Here is a 22,702-nt window from a genome sequence, read left to right as displayed (position 1 = left end):
CACTGGTTGAAAAATTCAACCTACCTTGCTGAGATCAGCTGGGTCTCATCGTTGGCTGCGATGCAAGAAAGCATTAGTCATTCTCAACAGAAGCTCGCAAATGCCTATCCATTCAGGCTAGAATGAGGAGATACTCCATTGAGCCTAGCAAGCTATGTGAAAGAGCCAAATGATCGTCCAATAGTTCTGCTTGAACAATCACCCAATCTCCATTCTCCCTTGCGTCTTAATTTGAGCACGGTTATCTCAGCAATAAATGCGGGATTCAAGGTTTCAGCCCAGGCGCGTCAGCTCCGCAACTTCCGACCCGTCTGATTAATCCCATTCTTCCTCTCGCCCTTTCTTTATTTCACATTCTCTCTCAACTCGATCTCTCCTTATTCTAAAACCGACTGTTCGCTCCTATGCGGTGACAGTGGCATTTCCGGCCTTTGCCTGGCTTTCTCACTGTCCGTTGATAGTCCCGGTACGATGACAGTCTCAAATACGTTAGCCGCCCGGGGTGGCGCCCTCTCTCCGAGCCAGCCAACTTCGCAAATGGCCACGACCACCGTTAGTGTGGAGGGAATGACATGCGGCGCATGTACTTCTGCCGTTGAAGGCGCTTTCAACGGCGTCGAAGGTGCCGGCGAAGTCTCCGTGAGTTTGATGATGAGCAGGGCCGTCATCCACCACGATCCCACTCTCCTCCCTCCAGGAAAAGTCGCCGAGATTATTGAAGACTGCGGCTTCGATGCGACTGTGATCTCCACCGACAGTTCGTCGATTCCGTCGCGGAGCACCAGCGATCATGAAGCACACCAGGTGAACGTCGTGACGACAACACTGGCAGTTGAAGGAATGACTTGCGGGGCCTGTACCTCTGCAGTGGAAAGCGCGCTGGCAGAGAACCATGGTGTGCGATCCGTCAATGTCTCGCTGCTATCAGAGCGAGCGGTGATTGAGCATGATCTGTCAACGGTCTCCGCTGAGCAGCTTGCCGAGATAGTGGAGGATCGTGGCTTTGGCGCAAGGGTCTTAGAAACCTCGACATCCCGGGCTGGTCCTCGCGGATCCGAGTCTACGGATCCCTCGTCTCAGTCAATGACCACTACTGTTGCTATCGAGGGTATGACATGCGGCGCATGTACGTCAAGTGTGCAGGCGGCGTTTGACGGCGTGGAAGGTGTGATTCAATTCAACATCAGCTTGCTCGCCGAGCGAGCAATCATCACCCATAACCCTCAAATACTTCCGTCTCGGAAAATTGTCGAAATGATCGAAGATGCCGGCTTCGATGCCAAGGTCGTTTCTGAGGTCCAGGCGCTTGGTCAGAAGGGCGGGCCGACTCAGGTCACGCTTGACGTTCATGGCTTACGAGATGCTAATTCTGCTGCAGCCCTGGAGGACTCCTTAATGCAAAAGCCGGGGGTTGTCTCAGCGTCAGTAACACTTGCTACCTCTCGGCTGGTGGTCTCGTACGACACCTCTATGATTGGGATCCGTACAATTGTTGCCGTCGTTGAAGCTGCTGGCTGCAATGCTTTACTAGCGGAGTCTGATGACAAGAACGCGCAGCTAGAGTCTCTGGCGAAGACGAAAGAGGTCTTGGAGTGGAGACGCGCCTTCCTGTTCTCACTATCCTTCGCCATCCCTGTGTTTCTGATAAACATGATTCTTCCGATGTACCTACCAATGCTCGATTTTGGCGGTATTCGAATCATTCCAGGTCTTTACCTCGGCGACTCCGTGTGTCTATTACTCACAATTCCTGTGCAATTCGGTATCGGTAAACGCTTCTACATCACAAGCTATAAGTCCTTACGGCACCGTGCCCCTACCATGGATGTTCTCGTTATGCTTGGCACTTCAGCAGCCTTCTTCTACAGTGTTTTCACCATGGTTGTAGCCATCCTTATTGACCCTCACCAAAGACCCAACACTGTCTTTGACACAAGTACTATGCTCATTACCTTCATAACCCTTGGTCGGTGGCTTGAGAACAGGGCCAAAGGTCAAACGTCTGCTGCTCTTTCTCGGCTTATGTCTCTCGCGCCATCAATGACGACCATCTACGATGACCCGATAGCCGCCGAGAAGATGGTAGAAGAATGGGTTAAAGTTGACGGCCAAGAGCAAAAACCGGCTACTTCAAACGAAATGCCCACCGTCTCACAGAAAATCATCCCCACTGAACTCATTGAAGTGGGCGACATTGTCGTTCTCCATCCAGGCGACAAGGTCTCCGCTGATGGAGTTGTTATTCGAGGGGAGACATATGTCGATGAGAGCATGATTACTGGTGAAGCATTGCCTATTCATAAGGCAAAAGGAAGCCTGGTCATTGCGGGAACAGTGAATGGGACAAGCGCAGTTGACGTTAAGGTTATTCGCACTGGCAAGGACACTCAGCTCAGCAAGATTGTCAAGCTGGTACAAGACGCTCAAACAAGCCGGGCTTCCATCCAACGCATGGCGGATATCGTCGCTGGCTATTTTGTACCATCGATTATCAGCCTTGGGTTGATTACATTCTTTGGCTGGATGTTTGTGAGCCACTTGCTTCCTAACCCTCCGAAGATCTTTGTGACAGAAGAAGGCGGAGGTAAGGTCATGGTCTGTCTGAAGTTGTGCATCTCAGTCATTGTTTTCGCCTGTCCGTGCGCGCTGGGACTCAGTACCCCTACAGCGGTAATGGTCGGCACAGGAGTTGGTGCAACTCAGGGTATCCTCGTCAAGGGCGGTGCTGTGCTGGAGTCTGCTACCAAGATCACACATGTTGTGTTTGACAAGACCGGTACTTTGACAACCGGGCAGATGAGTGTCACCGAGGCTAGGATTGAGCCTCATTGGAGTTCAAGTGACTGGCGTCGTCGGCTCTGGTGGTTGATTGTTGGGCTCGCGGAGATGAATAGCGAGCATCCTATTGGCAAGGCAATCCACTTGGCAGCAAAGAGTGAATCAGGAAATTCGGGCGAAGGTGGACTTCCAGGAAGCTTAGGCGATTTCGAAGCCCGCGTCGGCAAGGGCATAGCTGCCTTGGTTGAGCCAGTTTCCGGTGTCGAACGCGTCCGCTACCGTGTCCTGATCGGAAACGCTTCTTTCTTGCAATCACACAGCGTTGCCATCCCACAATCAGCTGAAACGACGCCCGATGCATCCGGTTACAAGAATTCCTGGGTCGGCATCACCCAAATCCACGTCGCAATCGACGGCCACTTCGCCGGCACGATATTTCTCCAGGATACCGTCAAGGTAACCGCCGTAGCTGCTGTAACCGCCTTGCACCGCATGGGAATCTCGACCTCTTTGATTACTGGAGACTCCCGCGCAGCGGCCACCTCAATCGCCTCGGCTGTTGGTATCGCACCCGAAGCCGTGCACGCCTCCGTCTCCCCCTCCGAGAAACAATCCATCATCGCATCCCTCCAAGAGACCGGCGACCGCGTTGCCATGGTAGGTGATGGCATCAACGACTCCCCTGCCCTGGCCACCGCGTCTGTCGGCATCGCTCTCGCCTCAGGCACAGACGTCGCCATGGAAGCAGCCGACATCGTACTCATGCGGCCCGACGACCTGCTCTCAGTCCCGGCTAGCCTCGCCCTCTCCCGTTCCGTCTTCAACCGCATTAAGCTCAACCTCGTCTGGGCCTGTGGGTACAACATTATCGGCCTGCCCTTCGCAATGGGACTCTTCCTCCCCTTTGGCGGGTTTATGCTGCCGCCAATGGCTGCCGGTGCGGCAATGGCGCTCTCCAGTGTCTCGGTTGTCGTAAGCAGTCTCCTCTTAAAATTCTGGAGACGACCCTCTTGGATGGACGCGGAGCTGCTGGAGAAGGAGGTTGGCACAACATCAGACGGCAATTCTCGGAAGGATTGGCTCGGGGCTACGCTCTTTACGTACCCTAACACGACTCGTCGCGCTGCGCAGTGGGCTCAGGGCTTCGGTGCTAGGGTCTGGTCCGTCTTTACTGGACGGCCTAGTCAGTCGGTGAGTGTAGAGCCTAGCTATGTGCCTTTGCAGACGGTGGAACCCACCGTCTAGGCCTACCTGGTTGTGCATCCTAGGATAAATAGTTTATTGGATGGTTGGTCTATTAGCTAGTTATGATGCTTTATGACTTTTTCTCCTCGGTTCTGTCTCATTTATGATTATTTGCACTCCCGCCTAAGATACCTCTTCCCAGTTGTTGTTTACTGCAGGTCCAATGTATTTATCCTATGATAGAAAAAAATGATAGATAAATCATAAGTCTTTGTCCCGGTTTTCAAATTTAGTGCGAAATCCTGAACCTCTGCTTTATTTTTCTTGGGTTTGGAGGGAATATATAATTACTCATGTACGCATCAAGTAAAATTCCGATTGCACCTCAATGAACAACTAGAGGACCGCTGGTCTAGAAGCTTGTCTAAGATCTTTATTATGTGTCTATCCATGTGTCATCCACCTTAAGAGACCAATTGGTCCGAAGTAGATCTACGTCGATCTGCGCTCTGTACGGAAAATTGAAAGTGCCCTCATTACGTTTCTGCGCCCACGCTAAAAGGTTGGCATTAGGGTCGTTAAGGGTGCATCATATATTGATGGCAAAGCCGGGTTCGGAAAGTACAAGATTCAAAGATCATGCTAGATATCAGTTAGACATAAGATTATAAAGTTCAGATCATCATTCATTCATCAAAGTCGAGCAGTATCAGATCCGACTACGGAGTGACAGTTTATTGTCAACTCCACCCATCTCCGCATCAATGCGGCCGAAGCAAGTGCTATCAGGCTCCGGGACATACCAAGTCCGCTTAGTGCGCATGGGTCGCCATTATTTCTTCTCGTCCTGGCCTTTCTGCGATATATGAGGCTCATCGGATAGAGAGATATCCCCGTCCCCATCAGCAGCTGCAGTTGTAATTGCAACCGCATCGGGTTTGGCGTCTTCATCCTTCTGACCTTGGGTGGCTGACTCCGTGGTTCTGGCGCCAGCTACTGATTCCTGATTAGATCCCCGAAGGGTAGATGATTCCGCAGTGGATGAATGAGCATCGGCCTCCGTCTCTTTACCCTGAAGGGTCATTTCGACACCTTTGCCGTCCTGTAAGCCCATATCTTGAACTCCAAGTACAGAGGGACCTCGAGCGTGAGGGACTTCCTCAGTAGGCTCAGCTGGCGTTTCCCCCTCTAATACGCTGCCCCCAACACCAACGTGTTCTTGCGGAGTTAAGTCGGCGGGCTGTGAAAGAAGTTGGTTTTGGAGCGTAGGAGAAGTTGTTACTATGGATACTGCACAATGCAGGCTTATGGTTAGTGTACTGAACTTGGAGATACAAGGGCTTATTGTACCTTCATCAATACCCGTCCCTTCAGGGTCTGGCGACGAAGCATTATTCAGCCAGGGTATCGGGGTGAGAAGAGCACCGCCCAGAGCCTCATCACTACCTAGTGCGTCGTCAGACAGGCTAAATGTGGCCTGCGCGCCATTTAGTGACCCATTAGGCTGTGCTGTAGCTGCACCACTTTGCATCGGGAACGGAAACACGTCGGCGGTGCTGGTGACCGAGACAACGCGGTCAAGGGCTCGCATGTAAGCTGGGAGTGTCCGGTAATGTGCATTTGGACGAAGAATAAGTTCCGCTAGTCGCTGAATCGTGTGTGGTGGTTTGGACGAGAATAGAGATCTAAGAGTTGACTGGATGGATTGGAGGATGAGAAGGAGCGGTGCGGGGAGAGTTGTAGTTGCGGGGGCAGCCTGTGACGCTGATAGCGAGTCTGGAATGCGCTCCGTTGACGAAGGCAATTGGGTGTCGGGGTCTGACTTTGAAGGTTGGGAATTTGTTTGGAGGTCTGAGGGAGCTGCGTTCTCCTTGTTGCTGCTGGAGGGGACGGGGTTCGGATCATTGGCGGAGGTTGTCGGATTCAGGTATTGCTGCTGATACGGAAGATTAGATGAAGACTCGGCGGGCATCTCTGGCATTGGGAAGAGATTGTAGATGATCTAGCATATATTAGCTACCACGTGGTGATGCTCCAAGGGAGGTCTTAGGCGGCATACGTATTCCAGTCGCGTGAGCAGAGGCTCGACTATGCTTGGCCATTTGTCACTGAGTAGGTATGTTAGCATTGCATAGGAGCTATAAGCTCTATATTGAGTCATTAAGTAGCATACAGATCCATCGAGCCGCCGTTGGCGACTATTTCCAAAGTCTCTTCATCTGTCGAATGACGATGTTAGTCCACGAGCCAATCGTGCCAGGGACCAGGAGGGAGAAGAAGCGCCTGATACTCGGACAAAAAGCTGGGGAAGGTAGACAGACCTAAAGACATTATCGCTCAGAGCTGTTGCGCACAGAGCCAGGCCGAGATGATCAGAAGTCAGCTTGAGCTTCAGGAAGCGATGCTTCGCTCGATCGCGGCTTGTACCTGTAATGAATGTGTACGTATCAAATACGCCCTGGTGTTATATATAGTGGGGAACTGACGGCTTTCCAGTCAAATTCTGGGTGCTGATTGGTGTATACTGGCAATCTTATCGTAAAATCACGTGACGATAGACGCTTTGCCAATTTTTCCTCATTTGGCCGATTGCGGAGCCACGGAGGGGCAGAAGTTCGTGATCGGTGATTCATCTCCAGTTCTCTACTTGATTCCTCCTCCTCGTCTCTCATTTAACATAGACCTTCGCAATTGAGGATGTGGAACTCACGCAAAGTCGGCGTCCTTGGCGGCGGCCAGCTCGGCCGCATGTTCGTCGAATCTGCCAACAGACTCAACATCCAATGCAACATCCTCGATGCGGAGAACTCCCCAGCCAAGCAGATCAGTGCCCACGACGACCATGTCACCGGCTCATTCAAGGAACGCGATGCCGTTCGGGAATTGGCTAAAAAGTGCGACGTCATCACGGCAGAAATCGAGCACGTCGACACCTATGCCCTCGAGGAGATTGCGTCGCAGGTCCAGATTGAGCCGAGTTGGCAGGCTATTCGCACGATTCAAAACAAGTTCAACCAGAAGGAGCACCTTGCGAAGCATGGGATTCCCATGGCGGAGCACCGTGAGCTTGTGGAAAACACCCCGGAGCAATTGGCCAAGGCTGGTGAAGAGCTGGGATACCCGTTGATGTTGAAGTCAAAGACCATGGCTTACGATGGACGCGGTGAGTCCGCAGTCTGAATCAAAAACGCAATTGCTAACACTACCCATCAAGGTAATTACCGTGTCAACTCGAAAGACGATATCCCCGATGCGCTGGAGTTCCTCAAAGGCCGCCCATTGTACGCAGAGAAGTGGGCATACTACCAGAAGGTCGCATCCTCCATAAGCGTCATTTCACATACCCTAACATAGATCACAGGAACTCGCTGTAATGGTTATCAAAACCAAAGACGCCGTTCTCTCCTACCCCACCGTCGAAACTGTCCAAGAAGACTCTATCTGCAAGCTCGTCTACGCGCCCGCACGTAACGTTCCGGAACACGTCAACCAAGCCGCGCAAAAGCTCGCGCGCAAGGCTGTCGCAACCTTCGAAGGCAAGGGCGCCTTTGGTGTCGAAATGTTCCTCATGAACGATAACAGCCTGCTCCTCTGCGAACTCGCTTCCCGCGTACACAACTCCGGCCACTACACCATCGAGGGTACCGCCCTTTCTCAATTTGATGCCCATCTCCGCGCGATCCTCGACCTGCCCATCCCCCCAGAGAGCCTGCAACTCCGCCAACCCTCGATCATGCTCAACATCATTGGTGGCTCCGCGCCGGATACACACCTCAAAGCTGCCGAGGCCGCCCTCTCTATACCCAACGCTTCAATTCACCTCTACAGCAAGGGCGACGCCAAACCGGGCCGCAAGATGGGCCACGTCACCGTCACCGCACCGACAATGCACAAGGCTGAGGAATATATTCAACCGCTCATTGATGTCGTCGACGAAATCCGCTCCCAGCGCCCAGACATCAAAACGAAGCCCGCTCCCTCGGGCGTTACCAAGCCCTCCCCGCAGGTCGCCGTGATGATGGGCTCGGACAGTGACCTCAAGACCCTTGTGCCTGGTCTGAAGTTGCTCCGGGATAAATTCGGCATTGAGCCCGCCGTTGATATCACATCCGCCCACCGCACGCCTACCTTCATGGCAGAATACTCTGCCTCCGCTGCGGCGCGGGGGATCAAAGTTATCATTGCTGCTGCTGGCGGCGCCGCGCATCTACCTGGTATGGCTGCGGCGCATACGGCACTCCCTGTCATTGGCGTCCCAGTTAAGGGCTCATCGTTGGATGGAGTGGATAGTCTGTACAGTATTGTGCAGATGCCTAGAGGTATGTATTGGCCATCGCCCATAGCCGAGTTTCATTTCTCGTTTTCTGTCCGTCGAAGACAAAGTATACTGATGTCGTCATCATAGGTGTCCCCGTTGCAACGGTCGGTATCAACAATAGCATCAACGCTGCACTCCTGGCAGCGCGGATCATTGGCGCTTTTGACCCGGATGTCCAGCGGAAGGTTGAGGAGTACGCCGAGGACGCTCGGAAGGAGAATATGGATATGAAGAATGTAAAGATGCAGGATTTGGGGTGGGAGAAGTACTTCAATCAGATGTAAAAAATCTTCATTGCATCCGGGAGAAAAGATATTGGCTAGGTCTTATAGATGGCTCAGCGTAGACAAAAGCATTTGCCAAATCCAATTTCATGAAAGAGAAAATAAACAGTACAACTCGTACTTGATAAGAACTACCTAGCTACCTAGGATGGGGTAGTAAAAAAATTCAAAAACATGATTGCGTGACACGTATAATACAAAAGAATGTGGGTGAGAATTCAAACGAAACGGTTGGAGGATTAGGTATTGTCATACTACAAAAGAAAAATAGGAAACAGAAATCGCGAGTTGTCACCCGTCGCATTTAGGCCAAAATCTACGCGGTTTGAGGGTTGAATCCAGTTCCCGAAATGTGGGAAATGTCCTGAGCCAACTTGCCATCAGCGCCATTGCTCAGGAAAGAATCATAGTGCTTCGCATGACCGTTGGTCACCGCAGTGCTGCCGTTGGTTAGGGTTGGGGCAGCGATTGCTGGGCCGCCGTCCGTGGCTCGTCCGGTAGCCAATGCGCCTCCGTTTGTGACAGGGCCACGAGGAGCAGCAGCGAGACCGCCAGCTGCGCCACCAGTTGCAGCGCCGTGAGATTGACGGTCACGGAGCTTGCTTTCGGCAGTGTTGTGAGGCTTACAAGTGATCTGTTCCGGCTTCGGGATGTCGCTCGACTCCGAGGCGGAGCCAATGCTGAAGATGGGCGACTCCCAGCGCTCGCCCTTACGCGCAAGCTCTTCGTATTCGGTAGCCTTGGTGGTAATGCCTCCAGGAAGTTTGATGTCCGGGAACAGCGAGCCCTTAAGAGTAGTCGTGGTCTGCGCCTTGGTGTCGCGCTGGGCAGCTTTCTGGGAAGCCTCCTGGGCCTTGCGTCTACCCTCCTCCAGTCTGGCACGGAAAGAGTTCAAGTAGCGGTTGTAAATATTTGGTGCGTCTTGAGGATTCTCCTTGACGTGTTCCTTCACTCGTTGGGCTTCTTGGTGCACGTCATATGCGAAGGCATCGGCCTTTTCAAAGACATCACGAACCTGCTTTTCAAGGGCCTTTTGGAGTGCGGGACGCACAGTGCGGAAGAGCAAGGGCTTGAAGAGAGTGAATAGGACCTTGTGCTTAGACTTTTTGAGTTTGATGTCAATGTCATCGAGTTTGACAGAAACCTTGTCGAGCTTGACAAAGTTCTGGCGGTCCTGCTTCTGGGCAGTAGAAGCGGCAATCTTGAACGAGAAACCCTCGCCTCCAAGGAAGATATCCATCACACCAGTGTCGGTAATAGAGGGGAAGCCCTGCTTCTTGTTGATGTAGAAGCTAACATCTCTCAGGTCGGCCTGGATACCAGACACAGAGATCATGATCTTGTTGTCTCTCTTGCTACTAATCTTCTTCCTTCCCCAGCGGTAGTAATTGTCACTTCCAAACTCGACAACATTTGGCATGAGGTTGTCGCTTTCGATCACCAGGTTTTCGATGACTACATCGGCCATGGCATCCTGCACCTCAATACGAGGGATAGGAACATAGCGGACGTTCTCAAAGATTGCTGGGAGAATGACATCGGTGATATCCTTCACAAGGTGCTTCTTGAACTTGGGGTTTCCATTCTCATCGCGGCCGAGGTCTGTGAACAATTTTTCGATGGCGTCACCAAACGCGCGATTTTGGCGGTCCTGATTGAATTGATCACCAAGGAACTTGATCTCATCAAACACACGGTTGGTGTGGTCCCTGTATCGATCACGAAGCAGGAATCGACCGTGCTCAGCTAGGTCGTTATACTGGCGATTCCAGTCATCCTGAAGAATATAGCCCTGCTGCTGGAGAGTTTTGCTACAAGACGGACGTTAGAACCAATATTCTTCAGATACAATCTGCAACAAGTCTTACCGGATGAACTGGTTTGTGTTCTTGAACCATCCCTTGAGCTCGGGGTCCTTGTCCGCATCGCGGTAGATGTTTTCCAGAGAGTCAAAGAAATCATCCATAGACGTGCTGTTGGCGAATCGTTCGATTAAAGTCTGCTACGAGTTAGTCCCTTCTCTCAAGGCCTATCTTTTGACCAGCATACCCTTAGGTTCTTCTCCATGGTTTGAACTTTGCCCTGGCCTCGGGTTCCCTGGACACTGCCAGTTCCCTGCTGAGCAATGTGCCTTCCGTGGCCACCGTACTTTTCCGCAAGGTCGAGCAAAGTCTCAATTGCTTGCTGGTCTTTTATGCATTAGCGGTGCTCATAATGTATAATGCTGATCAACTTACAGTCCCGGTGGCCCTGAATTTCCAAAATCATCTTCTTCAAGCGATAGATGGTTTGGTCTCGACGCTCTTGAGGGAACTTTCCAGAGAGATAGTTCTTAGTCCTATCCTTGTATTCCTGGCTTCGCTTGTTGGCCTCCGCTTTCTGGTCCTCAGGGACCTTGGATTGGGCGTGTTGGAGTGAAGCATTAACTCCAGAATAAGGGTCGACAGAGTCACCGCTTGGACCGGTAGCAGCCTGGGCACCAGTGTTGGCAACATCGGATGCCTCTTGTTGCTTTGCGGACGTTAGTGATGTAAGGTACAATGCGAGCGATGGCACTTACAGCCTTGTCCTTGTTCTTGCTAAAGCGAGACTTCAGCTGTTCTTTCTGGCCTGCAAAATCCGGCTTCTCATGCCAAACATTGTCCTCGGCGGGTTGATCGACCTGGGAAAGTTCATGCTCCGCCGGGCGAACCCTATCGGCAGCCTTCTGGGAAGCGTCCCCGGCAATATCACGGGCAATGATCATCGCGTCGTTAACTTGAATGAATGTTAGTGTATAGAGGATTGAGTGTAGAACATGTTCTACTTACGGAGCTTGCGGAACTCTCCATTGGTGATCATAAGGGTTCCAAGAGTCTTTAGTCCTTCTCGTGCTCTAGCGGCATCCTGCTCAGCAGTGTCATTGCCGGCAACATTGGGCTTCTGCACGTCCTCTGTAGAGATGTGCTGAGCGTCGTAGATGAACTCCTGAAGCAACTGGCCATCGTTCTTGCTAAGAATAAGTTTCTTGGCCTCTTCAATGACGACTCGGAGGTCCTGAACGAGAGCCCGACCCTCCTCCGACAATTCCTTCGATGGGTTTGTGAGCGCCTTGTGGGCCAAGGCAGAGTTGATAGCGACATCGCATTGCTTGTTCTGTGTGCGAAATCCAGTTAGTAGGCGACAATGACTGCTGGTATGAACTGTGACTTACGGTTGGAAGTTTTCCATTCTTGAAAGCGTGGTAGATACCGAACAGCTGCAGCTTGTTGTTGATGTCCTTGTCCCTCTGCTTTGGGTCGACCGGCTTATTGACCGCGCGAGAAGGCATGGTGAACGAGATCAAGCTATGAATAGCAAGCAAAGGAGAGGGAGTGTTTTGAGTCTAAGAGTATCGTGTCGTATTATCGATTATCACCTTCAAAGTATGGATTGAAGGGAGCACCAAAACCGCGAGACGGGTATGAAAAAAACAAACTAGAGAGTCAAGGGGTATCTGGGTATCTGGGTATCTGGGGGTATCACTGGTTGTGTCGTGGAATGTAGGAAAGATTCAAGTCAAAAGACAGAAAGGCCAGAAGGGAGAGGATTGAGTTGAGGAAGGAGAACGCTATATGTATCCAAGCCACCACTGCACTTGCCCATCTACGACTCCACGACTGCCAGTGTCGCTTTGACGTCACAGTGTCGTTGGTTGTGTAACGCCGTTGAGGAAAGCACCATCGAAGATCGCGAAGTATAAACTGGGAGTCTGGGACTCCAGCATGAGATCATCCAACAAGATCAGCATCTCTACCTCACAGAATCAACCCACTGAACTCTGTCATCGCGCGCCGCCATGACTCTCAACCCTGGATTCACATGTCTTAAAAAGTCACTAAACCAGTTAAGAAGATGCAATAAACCTGCTCTATTTTTGAGCGGTGCGCTGGACGCTAACAAGGTCTCGAGTGCGTGCAAGGGAGCTCCAGAGTCTCAAGAGGCGCAGGAGGCTGGGACAAGGTATCAGTGAACCCAACACAGGCTGGCTTATGGTCTAGGTCCTGGACAGTGCGCTCAGAAGATGGGATACTATCATACTACGGTACATGTTCGGAAAGGTCAAGTTCCTGGAGCTCCTATGGTAATGCAATAGTCTGCCGTACGAACCATCATGATGACGTCAGCACTCAGGCTAGGCTGGTTCTGCCTGCCTGCCTGCTCGAGATCACACAGGGGGCGTTCATGGGACAGCTGCGACACTTTTAACTGGCAGCTGATTGATCGACTATGGAGACCTCGCGGGAAAGCAAAGTAGATGATAATGCTGTAAATCTCGATTCCTTATTGGATTTTTGGCTATACTCCGTACCTAGTATATACTCCAAGCAACATACCCCCACTCAAGAAGCCATAAATACTCATACATGGTCTTTCCATTCGTCTTGACAATTCGGCTGAAGTAGACATCTCATTTTGGTTCTATAGGCTTCGCTAAGTGCGCACAATGAAACCAATAAGACCAAGAACCATATTCAGACACCAACGGAGACAGAAGCAAGCAGTGTCGACGTTCAGTTAACTCGGAAGGCGGTCGACTCTGGCCACTTGCTGCTAGCCTTTTCAGCATAAGCAGTCTTTGCGGCCTTGTCGCTTCCCCACTCGCCTAGTAGGTCTAGACCAGCAAGGGCTGTCTCAAGTGACATAATACTTGCATCTAGGGTAGCAGCAAGCTCCTTCTCATTTTCGGACTTGGACTCAGGATTCAGGAGCTGTTGGCAGGTAAGGTAGGCATGCTTGTGTGGGATACTGTCCTTGTGTGCCGAGAGGAAGGATTTGTTCCACTCCTCGAGGTTCTGCGCCTTCGGCAGGAGAGCCTCGAACTCCGAATTCACAACTTCCGCGACTTGAGGCGGAAGAGGCTCGGATAGCTTGTTCAGAGCTTGGCGGAATTGAAGCAGCTGGACGTGAAGTGTAGGGTTTGATGCATCGATGGAGTGGGCCGCTGCGAGACACTTGAGCGCAAGTGCATATTTGCCTAGAAGAGTAGTCAGTCTTTTGCACACGTGCATTTTGTGGAACTCTTAAACGTACCCCTTCGAAGGTGTACCTCGAACCCAAGGCATTGAGCCTCGATATTTTTGGGAGAGTGCTCCAGCAAGGGTGTGAGGAATTTTAGTGCTTCCTTGAGCGGTTCTTGTGTCTGCGCAAGCTTATTGCCGAGGGGGTCGGGGTCCTCTTTCTTGACCTCTCCGTCTAGGCTCTTGGGGTTAGCGGCAGCCTTTCTAGCAGCCTCCCGTTTCTCTTGCTCGAGCTTCTCGAGCCGCTGCTGCTCCTTCTTAGCCTTTTTCAGAGCCTTCTTGCGCTCAGCATCATCCCCATCAGCACCGTTAATCTCAGGAAGAGGCCCATGAGCTAGATCCGGTTGATCATGGAGAAGTATATAGGCCTTAATCGCGGAAAGCGCAGCTCGGGAGTAGAAAGGATGTTCGCGCAAACGATCCTCCCAGCGAACCATGTCAACATAGGCTCGAATCATACCCTTCCGCAGAGAGAAGCTGTGGAAATCAAACTGGTCCTCATGCCACACGTCAAAGATATTGTAAACGGCGTGAAAACGCTTGAGGGCGAGCCCGAGCTTCTTCTGCCGCAGGTAAGCCTCGCCATCTTCCGTCAGATACCAAACACATTGCATTTCATGGAGGTCGCCAAGGGCGCCACCAACGGTCTCATTGCGCGTGAATTTGCTCATGTTGTCAAGCGCCTTGTCGTTGTTATTGTTGCGAAGCTGGTATTTGGCGGCCTTGGAGTTGATGTGACGATCCTTCTCGTCCATCTTCCTGGCGTTCTCCATCTCCTCTGCTGCCTTCTCAAGGTTGCCATAATGCTTCCATATCCTAGCCTTGGTCATCTGGTACTCTACCGCCTTGGGGGACAATTCAAGGGCCTTGTCAACGTTCTGGAGAGCCTTGGATAGATCGCGGCTAAGGTGATAATTGTAGTGCTGTGCGAGGAAGTAATATGCGGAGGAGAGAAATTCGGTGTTTTCGGAACCATCAGCCGCACCGTTCGATTGGGGGTTTGAGACATAACCTTCGACCAACTCTTGTACTGTGTAACGTTTGCTAGAGTTGGTGTACAGAAGCTTAATGTTCGCAAAGAGCGATGGCACGCCTTTCTTGAGCATGCGCTGCAGATAGGCATCGGCAGCCTGCTTGAAATCATCGCCTTCAAGGAAATCCAAGGGGATTCTGCGAGGCGCATCTCCGCGGGGGTACTTCTCCGCCCAGGAGTCATACAAGGCCTTGAGGGCTTTGTGGTCGTCGCTGGAGATACCCTTGGCCTTGATCAGGCCGTTGTAGTAGAGAGAGTTCTCCGAGTTGCGTTCCAGAAGAGCAATGTAGGCTGCAGCGGCTTCTTCCTTCTTGTCCAGACGTAGAAGGTAGTCCGCCTTCATCTCCATCACAGCGAGCACATCTGAGCAGCGGTGTCCTACCGACTCGAGGTGTTCCAATGCCTTCTCGATATTTCCTGACTCCGCAATAATCATGTTTTTGTACAGTGTCGCCTCGGAATGTTCCATATCTGACAGAGGTGGTGGGGTCTTCAGCGTCTCCTCATATGTCGTCAGCACCTTTTCAGCCTCCTCCAGGTCGCCAGAGAGATGGTGTGCGATAGCGAGAGCGGTCCAGTTTTGTCGAAAGCCGGGTCGAGCCTGCAGCATAGTGCTTCTGCTCTGTATGTATCCCTGATAGTCCCGCATCTGCATCTGGAGGAGGGCGAGATCGCGCTGGATGGGCTGGGAGTCCGGTTCGATCCGCAAAGCAAACCGGTATGCCTTAATAGCCTCCTCGTAATTCTTCTCCGCGCGATAGAGCAAGCCGTACACGTGCCAGCAAATATGCGACTTCATGTCATTCTTTAGAGCTTCTTTGGCCAAGGCGAAGGCCTCCTGCTGTTCACCTTGATTGCTCATGATCAGAGCCTTCATCGCTAACGTATCGCCATGGTTTGGGTTTTTCCGGAGGACCTGATCGGCTGTTTTGATGCCTTTAATTCCCTCGAGAAAAGCAAAGTATGACAGTCAGCCCTTTTACGTCCGCCCGCATGAAACATCGACGACCAGCGTGGTAAACTCGGCATGGCATTGGCAACGACTCACCCTTTTTGTACTGCTTGTTCTCGTAGTGGCGGACTACCTGTCGGAACAAGGAGGCATCTTTCGAGCTCAATTGCTGCGGCATGGTGGGCGTTGCAGACCTGTCGGCGGAGTTTTGGAGGTGAGCGAGGAGAGAGGCTCGATGTGCGCGGGGGACGAAAAGCGGAAACGAGGAGCTGGCCCAGAGCAGCAATCAGGCGATAAGCTCGAGCCTCAGCGCCAGTAGTCAACGATCCCGCCTACAATGTCCATTCACCGCGCTCGACAGCCTAGACCCATGCTGCTTCTTCCAGTCACCTGCTAGACGCCCAATGCGGTTGTCACTCATGCTCCTCGGAATCTCTGACGCGTTCTCGAGGACGATCCGTCAAAACGATCATCCAATCGAGTGCAACCCCCGGACGACGCCAGTAACAACCCGGCGAGATGACTATCACAAAGGAGCTTTGATAGCACAGTCTCGCCTTCTTCAATGATACCTTAGCTTGAAACCTATTGGGAATGTCGAGATTCCCCTGGGCCCGTGTTGCAGCAGCCTAGCAGGGGTGGGCTCTACGCATAACAGGATGCTTAGTTGGGTGAAATGCACCTCTCAACAACCATCTACCGATAATTCGATATGGCACGTAAATAGCTTGTCTTCTCAACGCCTGGGTTACACCGTTTCCCCATCTTCTGCAGAATGGGGCCATCATTAAACCGCCCGGGTCAAGTCCAACCGTCCATCGTTCTATGGAAAACACACTGGCTGGAATATTCGCTCAACCAGCTGGAGGTTAGCGCGATGGGTGTACTCATATACTGATCACACGGGGTGGATGCATAGTCAGCATCATAGTTGCAAGCTCAGGGACGCTCTTCGGCCCGGGACTGCGGTTATTACGGGCTTGGGAGAGGGCACAGATGAGCAAGGTCCATACCAAAATAATACAACAACCGAAAAGCTAACAGCGAATCAAACCCCCTAGAAAACATCCTCGATAGCACAAGCCGGTGTCAGTCATCTACCGGCTTGCTATCTCCGAGTTGGGAAATTCTGTACACCACTATCGAACAACCTATGCTCTGCAGCAACAAGTGGCGCTAAAAGCATATCAATCCTAACCAAGCTTGCAGCTCTGATATGCGAGAGGCTGTATATGGCTCCGTTATCAAACGCTATGCGCCGTGCAGAACTGGGCGCAGGCGTCCCTAGGCAATGCTAACCAACTTCGCTTAAGCATCAAACGCATCTGATAACCTTGTCGGGCTCATGAGGGTTCTTGCATGCCACAAGTTAACTTGCGACTTATTTTGGAAACATACAACCGTATGTTGTATGGAATGTAGCTCAGATAATCCTATATATACATCATTAGATACAGAATTGAGATGAAAGACCACGCTTTTCGATGATAAACAATCAACATGCTTTGTACTATACAGAACCCAAGAAGTTCCTGAATCACCGCTGTTTCATTTCCCGCCACCCATTAAGCGCCTCCTCCCATCCCAAAGGGGTTCCCGAATCAGCACCACATCTCTCCAAAACAAGCCCCCACGTCCTAGCCCGAATAATCTCCTCTACTGTCCTCTGATTCCTCACCAAATTCGCCAAACTCTCCGTCCGCGCCTCCCTCGGAAAGAACCTCGCAGAATAAGGATCTAACCTCTCATCCACAACCCGCTCTCGATCCCTTGCAGACTCTGTCTGCCGCAGTAATAAATCCGGGTCATCCGGGTCAGGGCTCGTCGCAACACCGGCGCAGTAGGTAAGCACATCTGAGCGAGTCTGCCATGACGGAAACAGAACTTTATCTTTGAAGTCTTGACATGCGGCGGGGTCTATTGTTCGCGTGGCTTTTGAGTCTGTCTGCCGGATCGCGGTGGAGGAGGGGTCAAACCCGGCACGGGCGGGCGTAACCAGAGCATTGAGATTTTGGGTTATAGAGTCATCAATTGTAGAGCGGGAGAGGCTTAGAAAGTCTGTTGTCATGCAGGGTTAGCCTGCTCGCTAGCTGTATGGTAGGTAGGTTCGGATGATGGCGGAGATATACCTCTCAGTAGCCGTTCGTTGAAACAGAATTGCGGGCTCAGCGTTGGAGCAGGCGTGGAAGACGCTCGTACCATCTTCCACCTCTCAGTCTCCGCAACTCCGGTCTGCTGCTCCGCTTTGGCGGCTGTATTCCAGAACCAAGCCAGATTGAGTAGCTGGATAATTCGAGGCTGAAGAGAGCTTGGCTAAGCTGATGGTTCGTTTGAAATGAAGAGTGCTCTAATCCGGTAGGCCAGAGAGTTAGATGTTGCTAGGTAATATGAAGAGGTCAAGATTTTATTCATAAGATCCGTCTAGATGGCTAAATGTAAGATGTTGGTTTTGAGGGAGCACCCATTGAGCCACCGGCTTATCACTACCTTCCTCATCACGTGACTTCGCGATCAGTTAACGCGTGAAGCTCAAGCTCGTGTTAGGAGCTAACAGCAGCCAACCCATCTTCATAACCACCCCGTCTTCAAATTACCTATCGTATTTCCTCCATATACAACCAAAGAGAGTAAACAATGCCCGAACTGGCCGAAATCTACCGCATCGTGCACTTCATCCGGCAGCATCTAGTTGGCAAGACCCTAACAAAGGTGTCCACGCAACACGATGACATTGTCTACGGCAAGGTTGGCACGAGCGCAGCCGAATTTCAAAAGGCGATGGAAGGCAAGAAAGTGATAGGCACGGGTCAGCAGGGGAAATACTTCTGGATCACCATGTCCTCGCCACCGCATGCCGTAATGCATTTCGGCATGGCGGGTTGGCTAAAGATTCGCGACGCGGACACATACTATTATCGCACGGATAAACCGGAGGATAAGCAGTGGCCGCCAAAGTATTGGAAATTCTTGCTGGAAACGGATGGGGATCCGAAGGTGGAGGCTGCGTTTGTGGATTTTCGGAGACTGGCTAGGATACGGTTGGTTGATTGTCCTGCTGAGGAGATTCGGAATTATACTCCTCTCAAAGAAAATGGGCCAGACCCCCTTGTTGATAAGGACGTGGTCACGGAAGAGTGGCTTGGTGGCAAGCTGAGTAGTAAGAAGGTACCGGTCAAGGCGCTTCTCCTTGACCAAGCCGTTATAAGCGGAATCGGAAATTGGATGGGGTAGGTTTACTGCATGAAATTGTTTCGATGGTGAACTGACGCCTACTTTCAGCGATGAGATCTTATACCACGCAAAAATACACCCGGAACAATACAGCAACACGTTGACAGACGATCAAGTAAAAGAACTCCACTCATCTATTCATTATGTCTGTTCCACCTCCACGGAGGTATTAGCAGACTCTGACAAATTCCCTGAACATTGGTTGTTCAAGCATCGATGGAGCAAGGGGAAAAAGAATAAACAATCCACCCTGCCGAACGGGGAGAAAATCACATTCCTCACCGTCGGTGGCAGAACCAGTGCCGTGGTCCCTAGTGTACAGAAGAAGACTGGTCCTGTGGCGGGCGATGTAAAGCAAGAGGACGAAAGCAGTGATGAGCGCGAGACGAAGCGAAAGCGGACAACAACTAAGAAAGACACGCCCAACACAGACAAGTTAGACTCGAAAAAGGAAAGCAAACAGTCCGTCAAACTGGAAGGCGAGGGCGCAGGCGAAGACAAGGAAACACGCCAAACAAAACGGCGCTCAACGCGGCTCAGGAAGTGACGTCGATTGTACAGGAACATTAAGCGCATGTTCAACATCTGCTCAAACTGGCAACTGGCCGGAAGCTTGTATAGGGGAAATGAAGTTTTGAGAATATTAGACTTGGGGGTCCTGCAACACTTCGCGGAGCGTATCGAAGTTGTTGTTGTTTCTACCGTTTACCAGAGCGAATACGATGCGGTTGAACCGTCCTTGAAACTCTGACTTTTGTAAAACTTCGCAGCAGCGAACCGTTATTTCTTCACTTGGACTCCCGAAGGTGCCGCATCCCAAGGCTCTGAGCACAACGCTACGGCGCCCGTTGTGCATGCAAATGTGGCGGGTGTACCGAAATTTCCCCCTCATGACCTCCCGGGTAGGTAGTTCACATTATTGATAGCTGGTCCCTAGAGAACCGCCACGCTGACGACGCACATTACCGGGAAGTCCTGATGCCGACTGAAGTCCATCGAAATTCATGGTTCTCCTCTCCGATTGTGCGGAAAATGACCGCCGTCGGGAAGTGGATGACTTCACGCAGCCGCAGGTGATAGAACATCTTCTTGAGAGTTGCGCTTAGGGTGTTGCGGCAGCAGAGGCTTCTGGCCTGACTGACGAACCCCAACTCCAGCGTCCGCCTAAATTGGTTTGGGTTACCCGAGTTCATCACGCAGACTGGGTTCAAAGTCCCCATTTTGATTCATTTCTGGGTAAACTCGACACCAACCTCGTAGGCGTCACTATCGAAAACTTCGACCTTGGCGTTGAAGGTTGTCCTTCGAGTGCTCCTGTGATGACGAGCTCATGGGTATGCATTTGTCTCGCAGACGTAGAAATCCATCAGCAGAAGCATCGGGCCTTAACTTCAGGACGTTCGTGATCGTCGTAGTCGGTACGTTGTATATTTTTGCCCGTATCTTCTTTTTCTGTTCGTGAGTCAACTTGGACATGGCGTAGCTGCGTAGCTGGAAATGACACTGCGGAATGCGGTGCTTCTATGGACCAAGTGGAGTAAATTTCAGTTGGATTTGTGTTTAAAGTTGCTAAAGGGAGATCCTGGTACATGGATGAGAATTTGCTAGAGATGAAAAGGCGAGGCGGCATTTGGCAGTCCTCAAGAACCCTGCGGACTCAAAACCGCAATCCGCTATGGACCCAGTTCCTGAGAGCCTTTGTTCTGTGCAGCCTAAATCGTGGTTCTAAGATCAGACGAAACATGGTTGTAACCTTCTGGGGTTAATTTCTTTGTGATGACTTGGATTCGACGAAGGGAGAGGTTACATTTGAAAATAGTAACCTTGATATGAGGACATTCAACATAGAACCAATCAACAGCACATGTCACTTGACAAAACGCATCTTTGATGAGTTTTGTGCCTGAGGCTGTGGATGTGCCCTAACACATCTCAAGTTCTAGGCCAAGGCTGCTGGGTGACGTAACCGGGAAAGAGCACAAGCTGCGATCTCTAACCACATCTCCTCTACCTCTACGATTGCGGAGTAGATAGACAGACATTCGGTCTTGGAGCACTTCTCGACTCCAAAACGCTCAAACTGAACCATTACCACAGAACCTTGTATCCTGGTCTAGCTTCCGACAGCCTTTACTCGTTCAGAAGATATGCACCCAATTCTCCGTCCAAAATCCTATCACAAACGACTGCTTACCCTCCAGCCTCGGACCGCGCTGAGAACGAGCACAAGAGGAAGAATACAATCAGCTTCACATTCATGGTCAATAAGAAGCCCAACTGTCCTGCAAACTGCTAGAGCAAGAAGAATACACACTGGGCCGATACCACGAACGCCTCCAAGCATGTCCAACGAGCCAAAAGTTGACCTGGCCATGTTTCTCAGCCCGTCCTTGCCAGGCCGCGTCTACAACTTCTGGTTCCAGCATGTCGCCGAAGACGCGAACCTTACCCTTCCGACGTTAGAGGTATTTAAGCCGTGGTTTACAAAAGATGCGGTGTTCGACCTTGAATGCGCGTGAGTCTCCAAATGTCAATTCCCCATTTCTCTCATACCTCAATTTTCGTCTTCCGTCCCCATAAAACGACCAATTAACAAATCCCTAGAACCCACTTTAAGCCCATCTTAGCTGCAATCCATCAATCCCACCAGCCACATCCGGAACCCCATACCCCCTCGCAAACCCAAACACCATCCCCGTCCAGACTCGAAGCCATGGCGCAGCAAATTCTCGCGCTCATTAAGCCTACAACGGCGCATGATTGGCTCGGCTTGATCATCCTCCTCGACCAGCTCCCGCGCAACTGCTACAGAGGCGCTGAGGCCGCACTCGTGTATATATTCTTCGACCCGATATGCCGTTTTATCGCGTCCCGGGCTTTGGAAGAGGGGATTGCCATTAGACCCGAAATACGGTATCGCCTCGCGCTAAGACATTGGTTTTATCTGCCTTTTATGCATTCAGAGGATCTTGGCCACCAAGAACTTGTGCTAAGGAGTTATCAAGAGATGGCTGAAGATATTCGTCGGCTTTTGGATGAACCAGCGGACGGAGTAGGCGAGAAGGAACTATCTTGCCGGGAGATTCTGACGAGCAATAGGGAAGCTGTCGAGGCCAATCTGGCGCAAAACTTCAAGTTTCAGAAGGAGCACCATGATATCATTACACGGTTTGGACGGTATCCTTACCGGAATGGAGTGTTGGGGAGAACTACAACGCCAGAGGAGGAAAAGTTCCTCAGCGAGACAGACATCTCCTTCGGTTGATGCTCACTACCTCATTGTATATATACTCTTCAAAGATATATTTGCATATAGATACATACATACCGTAGGATAGATAACCAATATGCTTCCTTGACGAGAACGCCTATGCAACGATCCTCCACAGCCTTAGTTCTACATTTTATGAAAATGAACTGAGCAATGAAGGCCGGTAGCTACAGTAACAATGTATTGCTTTAGATGTTCTGAATTAAAAATAGGTTGCTCTGCATGTTCGCTACATACCTCGCTCTCGGCAAATATGAACAGTCGTGATGCGCAGAGGCCTATCACCAGCTCACACAAAACGTTGAGCGAAGACTGTACAACAAGAGGTTCTTGGGCATGGCATACATAAAAATACAGCCAGAGGGGATGCTTTCCTATTCCACCACTAGACCAGAAGCAATTCACAGAACAATAGCTGCAAGCAATCCGAGAGCACCCAAGCCAGTACCGAGCCGCAGCGAGGCTCCATCGTTCACTGCAGGGACTGGGATCACCGTGACTGTTGGAACACCGATCATGGTAGGCGACCCACCAACTCCGGTATTGATGGAGCTGGTTGTTGGCGGTACCGGTTGAGGAGGTGCTGGTTGAGGAGGTGCTGGTTGAGGAGG

The 22,702-nt window shown here is 51.2% G+C and overlaps 9 protein-coding genes across 9 annotated transcripts in view; 4 read left to right on the top strand and 5 right to left on the bottom strand.

The window, feature by feature from the left end:
• Positions 1-284: 284 nt before the first annotated feature.
• Positions 285-4,179, top strand: ctpA (Cu(2+)-transporting P-type ATPase CCC2). The gene has a single exon (XM_073738261.1). The coding sequence runs from the start codon at positions 472-474 to the stop codon at positions 4,021-4,023; it is 3,552 nt and encodes a 1,183-aa protein (XP_073591515.1). The 5' UTR covers positions 285-471; the 3' UTR covers positions 4,024-4,179.
• Positions 4,180-4,795: 616 nt separating this feature from the next.
• On the bottom strand, positions 4,796-5,935 carry BDW70DRAFT_153983 (uncharacterized protein; the record flags this gene model as incomplete). The annotated part of the gene is made up of 2 exons (XM_073739749.1): positions 4,796-5,253; positions 5,314-5,935. 2 exons carry the CDS (start codon positions 5,933-5,935, stop codon positions 4,796-4,798), a joined length of 1,080 nt encoding a protein of 359 aa, XP_073591514.1.
• A 661-nt stretch (positions 5,936-6,596) lies between these two features.
• Positions 6,597-8,723, top strand: BDW70DRAFT_125177 (phosphoribosylaminoimidazole carboxylase ADE2). Its single transcript, XM_073734855.1, has 4 exons — positions 6,597-7,126; positions 7,178-7,275; positions 7,325-8,282; positions 8,369-8,723. Exons 1-4 carry the CDS (start codon positions 6,661-6,663, stop codon positions 8,563-8,565), a joined length of 1,719 nt encoding a protein of 572 aa, XP_073591513.1. The 5' UTR covers positions 6,597-6,660; the 3' UTR covers positions 8,566-8,723.
• Positions 8,597-12,128, bottom strand: BDW70DRAFT_125174 (uncharacterized protein). The gene is made up of 7 exons (XM_073734854.1): positions 11,759-12,128; positions 11,376-11,700; positions 11,126-11,322; positions 10,803-11,076; positions 10,615-10,754; positions 10,434-10,564; positions 8,597-10,376 (listed from the first exon to the last, which is right to left on the bottom strand). The coding sequence occupies exons 1-7, from the start codon at positions 11,873-11,875 to the stop codon at positions 8,882-8,884; spliced, it is 2,679 nt and encodes an 892-aa protein (XP_073591512.1). The 5' UTR covers positions 11,876-12,128; the 3' UTR covers positions 8,597-8,881.
• Positions 12,129-12,936: 808 nt separating this feature from the next.
• BDW70DRAFT_144490 (peptide alpha-N-acetyltransferase complex A subunit NAT1) lies at positions 12,937-15,817 on the bottom strand. The gene is made up of 3 exons (XM_073738260.1): positions 15,686-15,817; positions 13,618-15,573; positions 12,937-13,561 (listed from the first exon to the last, which is right to left on the bottom strand). Exons 1-3 carry the CDS (start codon positions 15,765-15,767, stop codon positions 13,098-13,100), a joined length of 2,502 nt encoding a protein of 833 aa, XP_073591511.1. The 5' UTR covers positions 15,768-15,817; the 3' UTR covers positions 12,937-13,097.
• A 1,023-nt stretch (positions 15,818-16,840) lies between these two features.
• BDW70DRAFT_144486 (MIX23 family protein) lies at positions 16,841-18,019 on the bottom strand. Its single transcript, XM_073738259.1, has 2 exons — positions 17,719-18,019; positions 16,841-17,647 (listed from the first exon to the last, which is right to left on the bottom strand). Exons 1-2 carry the CDS (start codon positions 17,789-17,791, stop codon positions 17,127-17,129), a joined length of 594 nt encoding a protein of 197 aa, XP_073591510.1. The 5' UTR covers positions 17,792-18,019; the 3' UTR covers positions 16,841-17,126.
• A 137-nt stretch (positions 18,020-18,156) lies between these two features.
• On the top strand, positions 18,157-19,598 carry BDW70DRAFT_144484 (putative formamidopyrimidine-DNA glycosylase). The gene is made up of 2 exons (XM_073738258.1): positions 18,157-18,816; positions 18,869-19,598. The coding sequence occupies exons 1-2, from the start codon at positions 18,224-18,226 to the stop codon at positions 19,365-19,367; spliced, it is 1,092 nt and encodes a 363-aa protein (XP_073591509.1). The 5' UTR covers positions 18,157-18,223; the 3' UTR covers positions 19,368-19,598.
• Positions 19,599-20,860: 1,262 nt separating this feature from the next.
• Positions 20,861-22,085, top strand: BDW70DRAFT_172163 (DUF924 family protein; the record flags this gene model as incomplete). Its single annotated transcript, XM_073743434.1, has 2 exons — positions 20,861-21,335; positions 21,425-22,085. The coding sequence occupies exons 1-2, from the start codon at positions 20,968-20,970 to the stop codon at positions 22,083-22,085; spliced, it is 1,029 nt and encodes a 342-aa protein (XP_073591508.1). The 5' UTR covers positions 20,861-20,967.
• Positions 22,086-22,372: 287 nt separating this feature from the next.
• Positions 22,373-22,702, bottom strand: part of BDW70DRAFT_172162 (putative cell surface protein) — a gene marked incomplete at both ends in the record, with an annotated part of 1,487 nt that continues 1,157 nt past the window's right edge. The window contains 2 exons of the mRNA XM_073743433.1: positions 22,373-22,403; positions 22,540-22,643. Of these exons, the coding sequence (XP_073591507.1) occupies positions 22,373-22,403; positions 22,540-22,643 (135 nt within the window). The remainder of the gene's footprint in view (positions 22,404-22,539; positions 22,644-22,702) is intronic.

Source organism: Aspergillus foveolatus, assembly GCF_047715535.1.
Source record: "Aspergillus foveolatus strain CBS 279.81 unplaced genomic scaffold BDW70scaffold_98, whole genome shotgun sequence".
Lineage (NCBI taxonomy): Eukaryota > Fungi > Ascomycota > Eurotiomycetes > Eurotiales > Aspergillaceae > Aspergillus > Aspergillus foveolatus.
This window is presented reverse-complemented; position numbering and strand designations above follow the sequence as displayed.